This window comes from Rhagoletis pomonella, unplaced genomic scaffold, assembly GCF_013731165.1.
Source record: "Rhagoletis pomonella isolate Grant_MI unplaced genomic scaffold, Rhpom_1.0 Rhpom_scaffold_00006, whole genome shotgun sequence".
In the NCBI taxonomy this organism is placed as follows: Eukaryota; Metazoa; Arthropoda; class Insecta; order Diptera; family Tephritidae; genus Rhagoletis; species Rhagoletis pomonella.
Genome location: NW_023458560.1, coordinates 61,946,855 through 61,967,395, shown reverse-complemented (window position 1 = coordinate 61,967,395; position 20,541 = coordinate 61,946,855). Strand labels below are relative to the sequence as shown.

General features: G+C 32.3%; 1 protein-coding gene across 2 annotated transcripts; it reads left to right on the top strand.

Moving 5' to 3' along the window:
• Positions 1-2,526: 2,526 nt before the first annotated feature.
• On the top strand, positions 2,527-19,779 carry LOC118741071 (epidermal retinol dehydrogenase 2). 2 transcript variants are annotated; one of them, XM_036472892.1, is made up of 6 exons: positions 2,527-2,593; positions 8,623-8,689; positions 18,475-18,628; positions 18,705-18,859; positions 18,981-19,341; positions 19,419-19,779. In XM_036472892.1, the coding sequence occupies exons 2-6, from the start codon at positions 8,667-8,669 to the stop codon at positions 19,677-19,679; spliced, it is 954 nt and encodes a 317-aa protein (XP_036328785.1). In that variant the 5' UTR covers positions 2,527-2,593; positions 8,623-8,666; the 3' UTR covers positions 19,680-19,779. The 2 variants fall into 2 exon arrangements, with proteins under 2 accessions (XP_036328785.1, XP_036328787.1); XM_036472894.1 differs by lacking the exon at positions 2,527-2,593 and adding an exon at positions 2,645-2,687.
• Positions 19,780-20,541: the final 762 nt, after the last annotated feature.

Sequence of the window (20,541 nt, the reverse complement as noted above, 5' to 3'; positions counted from 1 at the left end):
GATGAGCATAGGATCTGAACTCAAAATTAATCGAGTGGCTAAGCTTTCTATTGAAAAATTTAAGTAAATAGATAGGACAGCTAAACAAAAATAAACCTTGGAAAGGGTTTCAAAATCGTTTTCTTAGTTACCGTGGATGACAAAGCGGCTATCCAATAAAATTTTATAAAGCGAGGAATGAGTTAACACTTCGCTGGATATCAGGCCACGGTGTTACAAAAAAAAAAAAAAAAAAAAAAAAATTTTACGAACTTTTTAATCCACCTAGTACAGGTCGTCGAGCTGACCGAGTAATTAACGAAACTGTTGTCAAAATTTTTCCAACATCCTCAAATGCTCCACTTATTCTTAAAAAATCATTTTCATATGACTTCCGGCACTAAACAATTTTTAGCGCAGTTATTTAAAAACCAATTTTAAATTTTTATATGGCCTTAGAAAGAAGAATATTTGTACTATCTAAAGAAATAATAAGTTGTGTGAGCACATTGTAATATGTGAAAAATTTGTGGAATAAATCTGAAATTTAGACCAAACTTTATTTTTTCCCCCTTCTACCACATTTTTTGCCAAAATTTCACAAGAAAATAGTCTATTTTAGTCAATACTTCGGAAAGAATGTTTAATTACGAGTTAAACTAGGTACCATTCATTAAAATCAATACAAAAAATTATGAAGTTATGACATCTTGTATAAAGAGACAAATTCAAAATTCTCTAGGTAGTCGAACTATTAAAACCTCAAAGTGAATCCGATTTAACTGATTCAAATTTTCGGTGAAATTACATCGAAGTAATTTTGGAAAAATCATTACAAAATTCATATCTGCCCAAAATGTCTATTGATTTTTATAAATAGTACCTAGTTTTACTCGGAATTAAGCATTTTTTTCGAAATCATGACTAAAAGATCTTTTTTTGAAAAAAAAATATATAAAAATTGGTGTAAATTTCAGAATTACTTCAAAAATTTTAGACATATTTACAATGTGTTCACAAAACTTATTATTTCCTTAAATAGTACAAATATTCTTCTTTCCTAAACCATATAAAAACTGAAATTTGGGTGACAAATAACCGAGCTGAGAATTGTTTAGTGCGGGAAATCTTGTAAAAATGGTTTTTGAAGAATAAGTCCAGAATTTGAGGGCGTTAGAAAAATTTTAAACGCAGTTTCGTGAATTACTTGACCAGCCCTATGACCTGTATTAGGTCACTTAAAAAGTTCATAATCAGTGTTACACCGTGAACAACGTATCGGGCGAACAGGCGAGACCTTTTTCGAGACTTAAAGTCAGAGTCAAAAGTTAGTATATACATTGTTATAATATAATATGCACAATTATTTTAATGAAAAAATATGTACATAAATTTTTTATGAAAATATAGTTCATCCTATACCATAAACCACACAAATCAAAGTTTCACTATTTATATAAAATTCACTAAACTTAAAAAAAATACTCATCAAAATTGAGAACTTTTTATTAAGAATTTTTAGAAAATTTTGCGAGTATGCAGTAAGTATGATCAAAATCTTTTTATATGGAGGAAAATGCGCAAAACCCTACACAAAAGATATTCTAAAAAATCAACGATAATTTTTAGCGATTTGACATTTCCCGTTTTATTGGTCTAAAATTGAAATGAAAGATTCTGAATAAAAAGTTTTAAATTTTCGTGAATTTTATACAAAGTGTGAAACTTCGATTTATATGGTTTTTGTTGTAGAATGAACTATGCATATTTGTATAAAAAAGGTGTATGCTAACTTTTGACTCTAACTAACTGTATAACTTCTGAGTGCGTAAACTCCGGACGCAGTAAGTGGGTACTGAGGACCTTACAAGGGCCGGCCCTTGGTATATCATTTAGCTAGAAAGAGAATGAATCATCTAAACAGAACACAAACTATTCTCTGCGTATTCAATTGATAATTACCGAATGCATTCTCGTATACCTACTCGGAATTAGTCTATCGGAAGAGACGAAATGCAAGCTTTATCTTGTCGCCAATTTAAATTGATAATCCTTTAGAGAGAGCTTTGCCATCGAAATGCGCCTATGTGCATAAACATTAGGGTGTACCAATATAACATCCATCACAGTTATCAAATTGAGAATATGATTAGCATCGCGGGTTTAAGGGTAACCCTGAAGTCAACCTCAGTTTTAAAGTGCTATTAAAAATAAAACTAAATGACTACGCTAAAATTATGTTTGGCTATTAACATTTTGCAACCTATTGTAAGTGGCAAGTTGTTTTTGGTGATTTGGTGACAGCACGTTTTCTTGCTTCACTTACCACCGCCTTTGAGCTTGCAACCAACAGCTTTTTTATCTCGCTACAAGGAAGAAGCAGCGCAAGAGAAAAAGATATTAAAATAAAAAAATAAAAATAAAAAAAATATTGCACGAAAAGCTTGCTCTAAACAATGCTTGCCAAAAGCCAGTCGTCGCAATCTGCAGTTAAACCAGCGGGCACCAGCGCAGCTCAAAACAGTTTGCATCGAACGGCGGGCGATGCAAGTTCAGTTGGAAGTCATACAAAATAAACGTGTTAGTGTCAGTTATCGCGCCATTAAACAAATAAGTATGCATACATACATACATACATATACATAAGTATTCTTCCTCAAAAACGAGTCATCACAGACTTTGTGTGCAGAACTTCAGAATTTACATAAGTGAGTCAAAAAGTGAGGAGGTTTTTTTGCCTACAAACTTTGAACAAAAATTTAATGCGCAAAATACAACTAAAACCACTGCAGTGATTTATTACATTCTTTGCGAATGCGCGGCACATACATATATTCGAAAAAAGGAGAGGCAGAAGCAATAACAAAAAAAAAATGAGTGGCGCAAATACGAAATTAAAATTCAACGTATTTTGTTTTTAATTTATACTAAAACGAAAACAAAGAAACATATGTACATACATACATACATACATACAAACATATGTATGTAAAATTGCACATCCACGAATATCGATCATGCATTTCGTCTAACCGTGTCTGTCTGCCTCACTGTCTGCTTGCGGTTTTGTTACCCACTGGGGAAACCAGTAAAAGGTCCACATTTGCAGCAGCAACAACTACTACGTCCGTCCACCATCCGCAAAATCGGCACTTCCACTTCCGCATTTCAACAAAGCTTTTGTTTTGTATGTACGTTAAGGCATTTTTCAGTTGTAGCGAACGTGTGTGTGTTGTTGCTGCTGCGATAACTTAGTTAAGCGAGCAAGCGTTGTGGCGGTGGGTTGTGCTGCTGTTAATGTCTGGCACATTATGCAGGTATTTTCGTACACACAAAATGTGGCCTGTGTGTGCTATTTTGTAATAGAGAGCAATAGACGGCCGGCGAGTTTGCCTCATGAAAGCGTGTTGACAAATGGACAATCTGAAATTTTATTAAACAACCTGAAATTTTATTAAACAACCTGAAATTTTATCGAATGCTGCAATATATAAAAAAAAAAAAACGAGAAATATGTAGTGGCTATTGGCTTTAGAAGAAGTGTTGTCGAAAGTATCGCCACCCTCTTTTCTAATTTTGGTTGTTCGGAGATATTTAAATTCCAGTTGAAAATGTTTAATAATTCATGTTTGCAAGAACTAACTCCATTCCTCATTGTTAGCGCTCCAATTCCGGCTGCCTGCTCAAATCCTGGCGATAGTTCGGCGAGAGTACTATCACATTATACTCGTACATCGCTCTACGGATTGAGTCTGAAGACGGCGTAAGACATTATTTTTTTTTTTAATTGCGTTTATTTAAAATTTGCCTTAAAAATAGTTATAGTATATAAGGCATATAAAAGGTATTTAAATTATCTTTAAATTGGCATAAATACCAGGGACCGAACATAACAGTTATTGATGAAAACTGTCATGGAAAAATTCACTATGAAGGAAATGTTCTACAACTAAGTGAAACATACCCATCGATTTCGTTTTGCACCGAGACTCAACTTTGAAAATAAATTTTTATTTGCAATTTTTAAAAAAATAACAATTATATTTGATTTTTTATTATAAATCCAAAATAACAATTATTTTTGATTTTTATATTATATGGCTTAGATAACAGTTATTGAAGAGTTTTATTTATAAAAGTCATTAATAAAAATCAGTCAGTGACTTTTACTTTTAAAAGTCATTAATATAAATCAGTGACCGACTTTTATTTTTTAAATCAATCGTATAAAAGTCATTAACATTTTTCGCAGTTAAGAAGGTGTTGGAAAACAAAAGGTTACTACGACTTATTCAAATGACTTTTATAAGTATGATTGAAAAAGTAAAGATCAGTGACTGATTTTTATTTATGACTTTTATAAATAAAAGTCTTCGATAACTGTTATTTAAGGCACATAATTTAAAAATCAAAAATAACTGTTATTTGCAGATTATTTAAATAAAAATCATAAATAATTGTTATTTTCGATTTATAAAATAAAAGTCAGAAATAACGGTTATTTAAAGAGTAATTAAATAAAAGTCAAAAAGTAATTGTTAAAGAGTGATTTTTTTAATAAAAGTTGTAACTGTTACGGCCCCGGAGGTGACCTGCTCTACACCCCCAATGACTCTCTTACAGAAATTAAAAAGTGATAAAAAAAATTTTAGCAGAGATCGTCCGTCACCATTGTATTTTTGAGGTACTAGTTTTCGAAAAAAAAATTCAACGGATATATTGATAAATACACATTTAGAAAAACGCATAGGTACTTTGAGCGCTGAATAAGAAAATTTGGATTGTGTATGTATCAGCTGCAATGAAAATATACCTCAAACAAAATATTACTAAACTTGGCTCAATTTTTCAGCTGCTCCGTGTTAAAAGTTATTCTTCAATCTCAATGTTTCTTGAATTTTATGAATATATAAGTCATGGTTAGTTATCAGAATTCCTCACATGTACATATGTATGTACGCACACTACCCTGCGGGAAATTTATCTAACTTTAAGTTAACTTGAAGTTGATTAGGAAGAAACTAAAGGTCTTTATTATCTGTATATTTTCTTTGAGGAAAGCTAACTATATTTCTATGGCGATGGCCACGAAATAGTCAAGGTCACGAACCTCTGCATTATAATGTACTATGTCTACTAACTTGTACCTAACTACTTTTGCACATAAAATGTCAAGAAGAAAAAAAAATATACATTTTGTTTGTTTCTTTACTTGTATATATATATTTACTTTATTTTATTGCATTACTTATTTGCCTACATATTCTTTTTTAGGTGGTCCCATATTCGAACTGCGTCAGACTTAACTTGAAAATGATAATATAAAATTTCGATATTCCTTTTATTTGTCCTCAATTCGAAAAAGTATTTGTGAAGTGCAGAAAGAAAATTGATTCAAAATAAAATTCTTATTAGTATATCTATGTAGAAACTTGTGTAAAGAAAACAATCCCCCGATTACTCCTGCATTACTCCTTCAGTTAGTTTCAAGTTAGCTTTATGTAGTTTACTACAGGCTATACATTTTATAGAAATCCCGCAAGATGGCTAACTACAAGTTGGTTATTTTTTATCAATTGATAATTTTTTCTGCAGGGTAGACAACTGTGTAATATTACACCGTACGACAGTAAATTTTACACACACAAAAATCAATCAATTTACGAAGCTATATTCAAAATATAGTAAAATTGCGTGTTTAGTTTTTCGCTCTGACATTAGGAATTTTTTCAAGGGGCTTTGAACTTTTAAATATATGATTAATTCAAAAAATTATTTTAAAAATCCGGTGCAATGTAAATACCAATGTGGGTATCAAATAAAAGAAAAAATTCTGTTGAATCAAAAAATACTAAATTTTTTGGTGCATAATGGCAAATGGTTATGGAAAATGTCCTTTTAATATTTTGTCCTTGAATATCCTTGAAATTTTGCAAGATTTATTTTTGAAAAAATTTATGTTAAGGACTAATATACACGCCCTCACATCCTCTAATTTCGTCCTCCTAACTTTTTTTTGCTTAAAAAAATAAAATAAATTAAAAATCGCCCTTGTAAACCAAACAACTTTAATGTTTTTAAATTCTGCAGAGTTTTTTCTTTCATTTGGTACCCATATTGTTATACTACATTGCACCTATTGTTTTTTAATAATTTTTTGAGTTAATCATACTTTTAAAATGCCAAAGTCATTTTCAAAAACATCCTGATGTCAGAGTGAAAATTTAGAAACGTAGGTTTACTATATTTGGCCCATAGTGTCGAGTGTATGTAGTACATTGATTGTTTCGTGAGTTTTTAATTTTTTTTGTTTTTACCGCACGGTGTTATCGTAGAGTGGCCAAGACAACTAGGGTTGTCATATGCACTAAAGCAAGCCGTTGTACCAAAAAATTCTTCACCTAAGATATACAGTGGGGAACAGTGATGAGAGCATGGTGATTTTTGTTAAATATTTGCCTGGTTTTTAGAGTTAAACTTTTTTTGTGATTTTCTCGTAAAAATATGGTTCATGCTTTAACCAAAACCATCTAAATCAAACTTTCAAACTTTATACAGAGCTTAGAAAAATTTAACAAATTTTTATTAAAATTTTGAGCTTCAACTTCAAACTTTATACAGAGCTCAGAAAAATTTAACAAATTTTTATTAAAAATATGAGCTTTTTAATCTGATTTTTCAGAATTTTTTAAATATGCACTTTTGTAAATCTAATAGTTTTAGTATAATTAAGTGCATGTTTTAAGCTGCTGCAAAATCGCGTTGTTTTTTGAGAATTCTTTTTCGGCTTTTTGCACTTTTTTGCAATTTTGCAATACATGAATTTCTTATGGAAAAAAATTCGCAAGACCGTTTGCAAGGAAAATTGAATAAAATCGAAATTTACAAAACTGCATAGATACCCAATAAAATTCTAAAAAAACAGATTAAAAAGCTCAAAATTTTAAAGAAAATTTGTTAAATTTTTCTAAGTATAAAGTTTTAAAGTTTGATTTATATGTATGGTTTTGGTTAAAGCATGAACCATTTAAAAAAAATAACAAATAAATTTTAACTTTAAAAACCTTGCAAATATTTAACCAAAATCACCTTATACACATCACTGCTCCCCACTGTAGTTCCAAAACCTAAAACTTTTACTTCGATTTATTTGCTTATGAAAACGTGATTTCGACCATATTTCCCCATGGCTTTGGAAAAAAGTTTTCAACATTTCCACTTTTCCTTCCCACCTCTTCTTTCATGAGCAAACCGGCTTGGGGTGACATGCTTTGCAGCAACTCTAAATGCGGATCGTATCAGCGTTCAGAACTATTGTTCAAATTTTCTCATTTTAATTCGTCAATATTTTTTAGGTACGAACCTACAAACAAACATAAGAAAGTAGGTATGTATGTGTTGAAAAGGAGTTTTTTAGGCCTTAAGGTACTTATACCCGAAAGTCAACGTCTGCGACATCCACAAATCACATTTTTTGTTAAAACCAAACACGAATACGAAACGAAAAATACAAAGTTTAATTTCAAATCTATAGGAAGTTTTCTTTCAGCTCCCTCGATGTGCTCGCCTCGCACGTAAATATACTTAGTACAAAAAAGAACGAATAATTAAAGTGTCGCAATGGTGCACAGTGGCCGCCGCAACGTTTATTTACTTACAACATGCATACACAATTATCACGTCGGCAAAACCAGTTGTTGCATCAACACCACCGGCAGAAACGTTATTCGCCACTCTACGACGACAACATAGAAGCCAGTGGTGAAGTGAATGCTGCATTGCCCGGATAGTGTTTGGACAAGTTTTGGTTCGTCTAGCCACTACTTATTCGCTTACTCACACCCGTTTCCCCTTTTTTCAAAAACGTCTAAAATCGGATGCACCAAAATAGTGCTGATTTGCGCAAACCATAGTCGAACTAATAGCAAATTGCGTTAATTTTTTGTTTTTTTTGTTTTTATAACTGCACTCATATGTAGATGCATATCGCTACCTAAAAGTAAAAAGGTGCTAAGTCGCCTTTTATCCAATTTTGAATTTTTCAAGCATGCATAATGACAGATAATTACAGATAAGAAGGTTTTTTGTCTGTCCTGAACAATTTAAAAAAAAAACGGACTTAGCACCTTTTCTCCTTTAGGTAACGATATACTACATATGTATGTATGTATGTATCTACTCAGTCTTTCCTGCACTGCTAGAGCATAATCGTGTTAGTAGCACCGCCGCATTTTGCAATAACCACTTGCAATAATTGCTCTGACTTGGTCTTATCGACCCGTTTTTGTGCATTGCATTGCATTGCATTCGCGCAAATGGTTCTCTGTCTGCTTGTGCAAACGAAAGTGAACGCGCTTTTGCGGATAAAAGCCGACATATGCCGGCAGGAAAATATAAAAATAATAAATATATCTATTTGTATATAGGCATATGCAGTCCATATATATTATGCGTACATATGTATGTATGTATATATGTGTTGTTTCGTATAGTTAGACCACCGGTAGACGAAACCATATAAAAGTTAATCACGTGTGAATGCGCACCTCCGCTGCTGACCACGTTTTACAGTATATTCGTAATCAACATATTTATATGTAAATCAATATTAATCAATCATTTTGGTGTAAAACTTCGAAAAAGAAATAAATTAAATAAACAGTGGCACACAGCTATCGGAACGCAAGATGATTGAGCGTGAAGTCATACAGTAAGTATATAAACGCCATTTCAATGCTTAATATTACGAGTATACATAGTATGTGCGGTGACCATATTTATGAGAGCCGAATATGGGACAAAAAATAATTTTGCAAATTTTTTCCACAACAGCTTACAGATCTTAAAGCCTTCTTCAATGATCCTCGATGTATTAGCCCTGAAACAGTATCCTTTTAGTAACATCACAAATTTGTAGGATAATTTTCTCGAGATTTTTACCCGTAAAAATTAAAAAAAAAATCGTTAAATTTTAGTATAATAAAGTGCAATTTTAAGTTGCTAAGGCTTACCACAAATTTTTTGCATTTTTTATTTTTTTCTTTACGGTGTTACGCATTTTTTTCATGCAAAGTAAGTATGTTAGACCATTTTTTTGAAAGAGAAGCAAATGAGCAGCACTTTCCACTCGCATTTTATTATACTCAATCTTAATAAGTTTTTTCTAAAGATTCTAAAGATTAAAAAGTTTGAAATTTTGTTGAAATATTGCAGAATTAATTTTTATAGTTTTTTGCACAAAGTTGGAAATTTGGTGTTATATGACTTTTGTTAGGAAAGTGCTTTAATTTCATAAAATAAATAACAAAAACATTAAATAAACGAAGAAAAAATAGCCAAAACTAACTAAAATGTCGAGTCCTAATTTCTGTAATAATAACTGTTTATGGAGAAAATTACGATCACATACCAACATCACTTAAAACTCGTTCATAGGCATGCCATTTTAATGAGCTCTTAAGGCGTCGAAACACCGAATACGGTGCATATACAGGACATTAAAAGAAATACAGAACATTTGGCGTCCCGTATAAAATAAATAAATTACGAGGACAATGGGTCAAAAAAGAGGACTGTCCCGTATAATACAGGACGGATGGTCACCGTAGCTATAAGTGCAATTATGGATGTATATGTATGTATACATATTAGGGTGGTCTATAAAATATCAACATCATGAGCATCCGCGAAAATTTTAAAATTAAAAAAAAATAATAATTTTCTCTACCAGGATTTGAAAAGTTCAATTTTTTTACCGATGCCAAAAATTCTACCAATTTTCATCTTTTACCAGCTATAACTCGGCGAGAGCTGCTCACTCCATAAGCACATTTGTTTTTGTTTTGCCCTGAAGTATAGGCACATATACAAAGTTACACTTTAAATATAACAAAAAAAAAAATAAAAAATTGATCGCCCTCCCGCATGAACCAACGACTCCATATCACGCGATCAGTCATCGTTGTAGTTGTAATCGAATTTCAGAACAAAAGTTGTCGTAGCATTTTCATCGTCTTCTATCGCTTCGGAGTGGCTTTTTTAGCAATTTGATGTTTTTTATAAGCGATTTTAATTTTAATTTTGATTTATTACAAATTTATGATATAAAATTAAGTGCTTTGTGATTGGAACAAGTTTGTGCGTTTATTTGGTCTGCCAAAAGGCCGAAATTTGCGTGAAAAGTGGGTGGACATTTGTGGTCAGAACGTTGGCATTGAAAAATCGACCCGTGCTGATGATATGCGGTTATAAATAAAACACTTTCAATCATGGAAACCACATTTTATGAACTTTTTTTGCTAATTGTCATCAAGTTTCATTTCGTGTATTTTATAATAAATACCAATATAATCTCACTCGATCACCGCCTTTTTCGTTTTCTTTGTTTGTTTTCATTCTTAGGCAAATGTCAAAAACGCTCAGAAATTTACGTTTTTCATTCTTTTCCGATTGCATGATCTTGTAGTTGGTTCATGGCCCTCCCGTATGCCCTGGCACATAAAAACAATTCATTTGGAAGTGATTGAGTTTCATATGTTTCACAAACAAATATAGAATGAAAAAATAATAAAAAAAATTACAGCACTGAAAAAAATTTATATTTTAAATTGATTTAATATTCGTATATAGTGAAAGTGAACCCGAAATTTATTGAAAACAAAACACCTGGTGTCCATTAAAATGTGGAAGCGCGAGTTTTTTTTTGCAAAAATTCTGAATGCAAAGCGCAGGGTATGTTGTGCTTTGTAATTATTAAACGATTGGTGAAATATTACTTGCAACGCCATTTTGTAACTAGCGACCAAAACTTTTTTGGAAAACTACAAAGGGGGTATAGAAAAAGATTGCTTGACAATCTGGATTCAATCTAAAGCCTTTGGAGCATCACATCGCGTAAAGTTAATAGGATTGCAGACATTTTTCCAACGCCGGATAGCAGACAAAAAGAAATTTCGCGACTTTGAGAGAAAATGTCAACAAATGTCTGGCAAACCTCGCGCAGCCTGCCACAAAAAAAAAGTAAAAGTAAACATTAAAGATGGGCCAAGTCCAATGTCCTGTCCACACTTGATTGACGGTGCCTTCATTTAGGGTTTGAAATTGTTTGACTATTTGCAATGCATTCGCACACAAAATTTAGATGTTAATATTTTTAAAGACCACCCTAATGTTTAATGTGCTATATATATTTGATAAAATGAAATTAAAAAGTGGAGCAAATAAGTGTGTTAGATTACATTTTTTTATAGATACGACCCACTTATGAATCTTTATTACCATAAATTTAATTATATTTATTTAGGATATTCACTAATTTTTAGATTTTCTCACTATATGGTTACAATAATTTCGGTGCTTAAAGGCATATACCTAAGTCTTTTCGCCAGGGACCGGAAATAACTGTTAAATACCAATAGCATAAATAATTCATAAAAATTAAAGTAGCTTTGAAAAGCTTTATAAAGTGACATTTTCATACTCATTTTCGATTTACAAAGCATTTAAAGTCTTCTTTATTTTTATAAATTTGGGTTAAAAGATTTTAATTTATCGATCATTGCAAATCGTAATTTCTTGAATTGGTTTCGATAAAAAATAATCGTTAAATTTTTACTTTGGTTTTTCGATAAATTTAATCGCTATTTTCATGTTTAACTGTTATAATGGAGGCCGCCTGAAAAAAACGGTTATAATATGATCGAAAAAACACAAATCCGAATATAACAATTAGATTCAGGAGCCGAGAAGGCGTTCCAGTTTTGATTTAGTTCTGCACGAGAGCAAAATGTAATTATAAGAACGTTACCACGAAAGAGCCAAACGGGAGCATATAAGTATTGAGAACAAAAGATTCGGCAACGTTTCCGTAAAGAACAAAATCCGAGCAAAACTCTCGGAAACGTTCTCAAGAACAACAGAATGAGAACGAAACTTTCGGAAGCGTTTACAATGAGAACAAAATAAGAACGAAAGTATCGAGAACGTTTTTTATTGGGATCAAATAAGAACAAACGTCTTGGGAGCGTTCTGATAGTGAACAAAACGAGAACAAACGTTTTAAGAACTTAACGTTAAGAATGAGAGGTTTCAGTGAGAACCACGATTGTTAATTCTAAGCCAGTGTAAAGCTGGATCATATCAACTGCCAGATCGTTTGTCATTACGGTGAACTGTCCAACGGTAGAGCAATTTAATTTTATATGCAAGGAGAGTTCGTGTCTTAAGTCTTTCGTTTACTTTATTAGCATAATTACCTTCCAATTCGTTTTTGATTAATTTTAATATTCAAACATTTTAAACTATTTGAACGCTATGAGAAAAATTTAGTTCTCGTTTCCATTCTTCGCGAAAAGTTCAGAGAATATTTGTTCCCGATTCGTTCCCTGTCAGAAAGTCCCTGAGACTTTAGTTCCCAAATGGTTCTTCGAGAGAAAGTTCCTTAGACGTTTTTTTTTTTCGTTTTCTTCTTTGCCAGAACGTTCCGGTTATCCATTTTGTTCTCTTAGAAATATTCCCGAAAATATTGCTCGCATTTTATTTTCTTTTGGAACGTTTCACAGTGTTTTGTTCTTAAATATATAATTCTCGTTGATAACGTTCTTGACAGTTTTGTTCTCATTTCGGTTTTGGTTTTGAAGCGTTCGATCATACCTTTTGTTCTCTGTCCCTGATTACTAGACTGCGGATGATATGCAGAAAACGAAGCCTAAAATTTATATAAATTTATTTAATTTACTTATAGTTAAGTGGTACATATTTCTAGGCTTCGTTTTCTGCAAAAAAATTTAATTTTAACTGTCAAATTATATTTTTATAATAAACTAGCAAATACCTGGCATCCTTCACTGCGTCTTAAACGTATTTTCTGGAAATGTGTCTTTGGGCATACCATCCAAATGAGTCGCGACTTTTCAAAGACAGTTCTAAGCAAAGCCCTAAGTGCGTCCTTTTATACAATGATAACAAATATGGCTCAGTTTGCGTTGCTCATTCAACAAAATTAAAATAAAATTAACAAAATATTGTTAGCGATGTAAAATTTATATATATATATACATGTAGTATTTTATACGCTCAAACCAATTAATTTAAATTTCCATATTAAAATAGTATTATCTAACTATGCTGGCTAACTCGTAAATCGTTTGGCAATTTTATGTAGTATATTTCCACTAAATCATTTACGATCGAACCCCCCGACTACGCACAACTCATATGAATGACTATTTTTACCGGTAAATCAATAAGCATTCACTTTTCTATGCCCGCTTCTGCTAATTGAAATTACTAGCACGCTCGTGCTGAATTTATTACGCTGTACATTGGCGCTAAGTAACTACCTACCCACTCATAAAAATCTAAATAAACCAAGCAGCCGCGTACGTGTAAATACACTTAATAACAAATTTGTCCTATATTGCAGTTTGAACTTGAGAGTGCATAGGTATTATCTTAAAACTTAGCTAAGTACTTAACACACTTTCGATTTCCACGCCACTACCTATTCACTGCATGGCATTTCGTAATTCACATTTTCCGCAAGTGTTGCATACAAATTTGCTCATTAAAATTAAATGACGAATTATGTATGTATGCGCATGCGTGCAGGCAAATGCATTTACATATTATGTAAAAGAAGAACGATTAAATACACTTTGTCAGTCCATTAAAAAGGTTAATTGTTGCAAAATGTTATCATCTTCTATAAGGTTAATTACATTTCAAACCAATACAGAAATACTATTTTATACATAAACGCGGTTGCAATTGCCGATGCGAATGCATATTTAAACCATAAAAACCATTAAAAACAATTAAAAGCAAATTGCACTTGTTGCAACATCACTGCGGTATGTCTGTATGTCTGTTTGTGTGTGTGTGTGTCAATGTGCCAATGTTGTCATTTCACATCTGCACTCTGCTCACCATTATCATGACGTTGCGTGTGCATTTGTTTACGTTTCGTAAACATTTTTGCCGCCCACTTGTTGCGCCAATACGGGTAAGTGTCAGATTTGTAAAGTGAGTAGCCGTAGAGAGAGATAGGCTGTGAATGCACGCTTTTAATGCGGCCAAGAGTGGGATGACTGGCAGCAGCGTAGCCGGCCGGCTTTCTGTCAATTACCGGCAATCAACCACTAATAAATATTTGCTTAGTTTTCTTAGCCATAATATTTATTTGTTTTGGACTTAGATTTTCGTTGCTCGCGTTTGAATTGTTTTGTTAGACTTTTTAAGTTAGTTAGTGGTGTGAGAAGGTTAGCCTTTTTCTTTAACCATAACAAAATTCTGGCCGGTACTTATAAAAATAAATTGTCATACCAATTCTTAATTGACAAAATGTATTTGCCTGCGAATCTTAAAAAAAAAAAACCATTAAAAACCAGCCTTTGGAATGCTTGCTTAACTCAGGAGCTTAAACGTGGATTGTTGGGTTCGGCAAAGGATGAATTGATGCTTCTGGAATGAAACAAATTTATCTATATTTACGGTGACCAGATTTCTGTGGAAAAAAATCGGGACATATTTCTAAAGCATCGAATACGAACCTAAAACTTTGTGTTTAGAATAAAAAGATATAACATCTTTTAATACAGTTTTATTTAAAACAAAACAAAGAGAGCAACTTGCAAAATGATCGCAATAATGTACGCAATGGCGCGGTGGCGAGAATGTAAATAGGGAAGCAAATTTTAGCTACTTTTCTTTGTTTATAAAATGTTTATTATTTTTTTTATGAAAATATAACCGACTATCTAAAAAAACATGTATCTAAATCAAAATTTCAAACTTTGTAGAACATTTATAAAAATTCAACGTTTTTCTACAGAGAAAATCAGCAACACGTTCTTCAAAAAAATTTACCAAAAATTAACCGCCAAAGAATGCTAAAATGTCTCTTCCCTATTAATGTTTTCGTCACTGTATCTACACCTTAGTTTTTTTTTGAGGGAATTAGTATTATTTTTTTATAATTATTATTATAATTTCACTAAATTCAAGTTAGAATCGTTACATTAAAAAAAAATAAAAAAGAAAAACTTAACAAATAATTATACAAGTCATTTTTAAGCAAAAAACAAAACCGACTTAATTTCTCATATAAAAATTTAAGAGTACCGTTAATTTCTTAGCGATCCAATGATCGGACCTAAACCAAATTAGTGTGGCACCACCTTTCCTTATAGAAATCGGTTAACGTGGTCCAAAAATATGTGGTAACATATATAAAAAAAAATATATTCCGTTGAATTGATAACCACCTTTTTTTGAAGTCGGTTAAAAAAACTTAAAAAAAATTTAGCGAAGAATGATAGACTGCAATATATCGAGAGTACCAGGTTGACAAAATAAAACATAGCTAAAGATAGTATAAAATACGGATGCTGGCTATGTTTATGGCTCCCTTATATTCTATGTCCTTTGTGATAATGAAAGTGCTGTCACGTTTGAAAAATTGTTTTTGGGCGAGAGTACAGGGAAACTCGTATTAAATTAATAAAGAAAACACTGAAAATCGGGCCTTAAACGGTACAAATATGAAAAATGCGGACACTTATACGTCCTGACTTTTAAAAAATATTCAGCGGGACAATTTTCTCAAAATCGGTACTGTCCCTCCAAAATCGGTACGAATGGTCACCGTATCTATATTTCACATCGCCCACTATTTTTTTTTGAAAATGTAGACTATTTTTTGACACCAGAAGAAACAAAAAAAAAATATACGCAAATGCTGTTTTTGTTCTAATTCTAGTACCTGTTGGATGTGCCTTGAGCCATATTAAAAATCTTTACTGTTTTAAGAACGATTTACTGTGCATAGTAAAATTTCTTTGAGAAATACTTTCTTAGGTTTTCAAAAAAAAATAATAATAATACTAACAGCCGGCTTCACCAGCAATTTAAATGGAAAATTATTTATTATTTTCTGTCAATTTCTATATAACATTAAAAAAATTAAAATCATTATTCACTTAAATTGCTTTCGTAAAATTGGCTGCAAGAAATTTGCTTTAAACTGTATTTTTTTTTCTATAATTTGATTTCTTGGCGTACTGTGATATAGAAAAACAAAACCATAATCACAAGGCGAATTCATATAAGGTGGTGTTGTTAGAACAGCTGCTTTAATTCGCCTCGGTACACATATGTCAAAACTCCTTATGAGTTAGAGCGAAAGTAAGAGCGTTGGCATTTTCTTTTCCGCTTCCGCCTTGAGCGAAGAATAGCTGAAATTTGACATTTGTGTACCGAAAGCGAAAAGAAAATACATTTTAGTTTTTGTTTTTGTACTACCACTTTTAACTTATGTATATGAACTCGCCTTGCATATTTCTATTCACAAAATTTTTGCGTTTTTTCCTTTTTGCATACCTTGAAGTAATGTAGGTGTTTTGATTAGCAAAATTTAAAAATTTATTTAAAGCAAATCGGTTTCTCGGTACTAATCTAGTTGGCCAAAAATGTTTTTAAGGAATAATTTAAATAATAAATAACTTAATTTTTCATAGCACATAACTTTTCCTAACCCTTTTTCAAAACCAATTTAGCTTCACTTTCTCTTATCATCCGCAAATCATCGCGATTTTATAATCAATATATTTTTTTTTCTCCTCCGGTGGCAGACAAGTTTTATTACTGTAGATTTATTCGTTTTGCCAAGAACATTTTCACTGTTAGGGTGTCCATTTAGAACTATCTCAAAATTTTAAAATGAAAAAATTGCTAAATTTCAAAAATTACAAAATAGCTGCGTAGAATATTCTGCATGCTGCCATTTGGTTTTAGTATGGTGGCACACCCTTGAAACTTCACGGATATCATTGTATTTGATGCCAAATTCTATTGCGTCTAATATTTATGAACCTTCTATTTAGAAACTTCCCAAAGTTATAAAAAAAATAAATAAATAAATAAAAGAAATTTATATTTTTTATTTTAAAATTGTGCAAATACTTGATTTATTTTTTATTGTACTTATTTCTGGAATTCCAGTGGTTCAGTTTCAGGCGAGAGAAGGGAGTGACACAAAAAAAAAAGTAACTCGTGAATTTGCTCATATACTGAAGACCTCGCATCTGGAATATGTTTTATGCTGTCATAATTTGGAGCTTGGCACAGAGACTGTGAAGGTTTCCTATGTGGAAAATATATACTGAACTGCGGAATTTTATACGTCATTTTATTAATGTTATAAAAATTATTGCTGTGTTAGCAACAGCACATATCGTCGCCGCCACGGTAAAAGCTGCTAACTCCACTTTTCGGTCAAAGCAACTTTTTGATACTGACGGAAAGGGGGAAAATATACCTAAATGGTGGTAAAAGTCAATATTTTTATGGTATTTAGAATCGCTAAAAACTATCTATGCATGTGTAAGGCCGATGTCTGTACATTATACATAGATATTGAAGAAAAATTAATATGCGGGTCTTTATTAGAGCAACAGAAGCCAAATCAAAAATTTTTAGAAATTTTGTGTGTCTGTATGTTTGTACGCGCATCACTCGAAAACTAATGCATGGAATTGAATGCAGTTTTCACCGATGTATTAGCAATACATAGAGGTCTAACTTAAAATATAGAAAGGAAAAAAATTAGAGGGTTGCCAACTGCTTGAAAATTTCAGTTTACGTAATTTGATAATATGGCAATATGGCTGGCAAAAGAAAGAGATTTAATAAGGCTTACAGCCGAAAATATTTTTGTGGAAAGTTGCCACCTGTTTGAAAATTTTAATTCAATTTAATTGATGAGATAAATTGATTATTAGCAATATGGGTATCAAACTGAAGAGGTTTTGGAAATTTTACTGCCAAAAACATTTTTGAGGAGGGTTGCCACATGTTTGAATAATTTTATTCAATTAAATGGGTAAAATAAATCAAATATTACAATACGGGTATCAAAATAAATAGTTTTAAGAAATTGTACTGTCGTCAATATTTTTCAATTGGGTTGGAACCTATTTGAAAAATTTAATTCAGTTAAATCTATAAGATAAGGTAAATATTAAATTAATAAATATTTGAAGAAAGGACGCAATATGTAGCCTCGAGTTATTAGATTATAAATTAAATTTCCAGGAAAAAGTCGGTACATTACCTACTTTCTACATGCCTTCGAAAGTATATTAACTGAGACCCACATTCATAAGAAATAAAGAAGGCTTAATAAATCGAAAATTTTTATGAAAACCTATCCCTTTAAATATTGTTTTATTATTTATGAATGAGGCCATAACAGTTTTGGAAGGGAATAAGGCGCAATGAGACACGCCGGGTATTTGCTAGTTTAAAATATTTAAGTTTTCGATTAACTCTCAAAATGAAGAAAATTTATATGCATATTAAATGGCATTCCCCCGGAAACAAGACACGATTTTGAACATGGCATAACGGATAATTCTGTATGATTAGCTCAAAAACCCAATACTTGAAATAAATACACTTATTAATTTCCTAAAATTTTTTTTTTTTTTAATTTTCCAGCACAAACAAAGTATCGAAACGCATCATGGACGTTGTTCAGGACGTAAGCGAATTCTTTGTGGTATTCGTAAAAATACTTTTAGAATTATTGCAACGCCTTTTCGAAAAGATGATGAACAAAAAACTAAAAGACATAAGCGGTGAAATTATATTGGTAAAAAATATAAATACATATATTCACGGTGTTCAGCAAACTTTATTGCAATTATATTGCAAATATACTTTCGCAGATAACAGGCGCTGGACATGGTATTGGACGTGAATTGGCCTTGCATTACACCGCCTGGGGTAGTGTAGTAGTGTGTGTGGACATAAATGAGAAGAACAATGAAGAGACACTGAAGAAAGCTAAACGACTTATGCAGAACTCCGTCTACGCGTATACGTATGCTTTTTTATATTATTTTTAAAATTTTAAATTATTTATTTTATTTTTTTTACTGATAAAAGTGCCTATCTTCAGACGTTCATTAAACCCTTTTCTTGTTTTTTTTTTCTTCCTGCAGCTGTGATGTTTCCGATCGCGAAGCCGTTCTGAAGCTAGCCGCCAAAGTAGAAGCCGAAGTGGGACGTGTTTCGGTGTTGGTGAACAATGTCGGTATTATGCCAACACATCCGTTGGAACAACATACAGCCGAGGAGATAAAGCGCGTTTTCGATATAAATGTATTATCACATTTCTGGACACTCGAAGCATTTCTGCCGCAAATGAAGCAACAGGGACGTGGCCATATTATCTGCATTTCCTCGATTGCTGGCATTGTCGGACTGACCAATTTGGTGCCATACTGTGCTACAAAGTATGCGGTACGTGGCATGATGGAGGCGCTGCATGAGGAGATACGCGATGGACCCTACAAAGATTTTGTAAATTTTTTTTATAAAAATTTTGAATCTCACGAAAAAGAGCGAAGATATTTCAATGTATACCTCTTTCATTTTAGATAAAACTCACCGTTGTTTATCCCTATATGACCAACACTGGCCTTTGTAAACGTCCGAAAGTCAAATTTCCCTCAATGCTTGGTCTTCTAGATCCCAAGGAGGTGGCCAAGCATATAGTTGAGGCGCATCGCTCTAATGTCAATGAAACCACAATACCAACTAGTCTTCTGCATATCAACAATTGGTGTCGCCTACTGCCGTTACGTTGCGGTCTCTTGTTGAAGGATTATATAGACAGCGGGGTAGAGTCGGATCTGTGAGTGTAGGCGTTGCTGCGAGAACAAATAAATTTGTAAAGGACGTTTTTTTACTTGATTTTATATTATATTTAGTAGTTGCGGTTGTTTGTTGTAAGAGTTTCCAAAAAAAAAAAGTATTTTGTTAATAAAAATATGTAAATTAAACGTTGTGTTTTATACATAGATGAAAAAATGTATTAGAAAAAAATTGATCATAAAAAAAATACAACTGATGTAGATCAACATTTCTTTGTATAAAAGTACGTACATACATACGTGGGTAAATGATTGCCAAAGTTACTTTCGGCAGGTCTTGGAAAATCGGAATTGAAGTTTGAAATACAATTTCTTATAAATGCGACCATAGATTTTCTTTAAAGTCTCGGAGAATGTAACTAATTCACGAAATTCCTAAATTATTTTATTTTTACTGTTTATTTGCTAATAGCCATCATCGATTCGCCAACAGTTAGCGAGTGGCGAAACGAACGAACTCAATGAGGTACAACCAAACTCGCTATTGTCCATCCTTGCTAGCTAACTTTATTGTTGCTTTCACATGCAAAATTTTTCGTTGAGTGACCGGAAGAAGTGGCGAATCGATGACGGCTATGGGTAATTAAACGGTGTTACACTGATCATGAACATTTTAGAGATCGTAGGGCTGGTCGAGTATGGGTGGAGATTGGGTTGCGATCACGGCATTCATAAGTCGAGAATCGTGGAAAATGGTGACCGACTCTCTATGAATGCCGTTGATCTCTCGTCGGTACGTCGTTGAGTCCAAAGGTGGTTTGATGTGGTTGTAAACCATGTCCATATATTGGAGAAGATGCTTTCTGAACTGTCTTCTTCGTCCAGGTGGTGAAGAGGATCGCCGTTG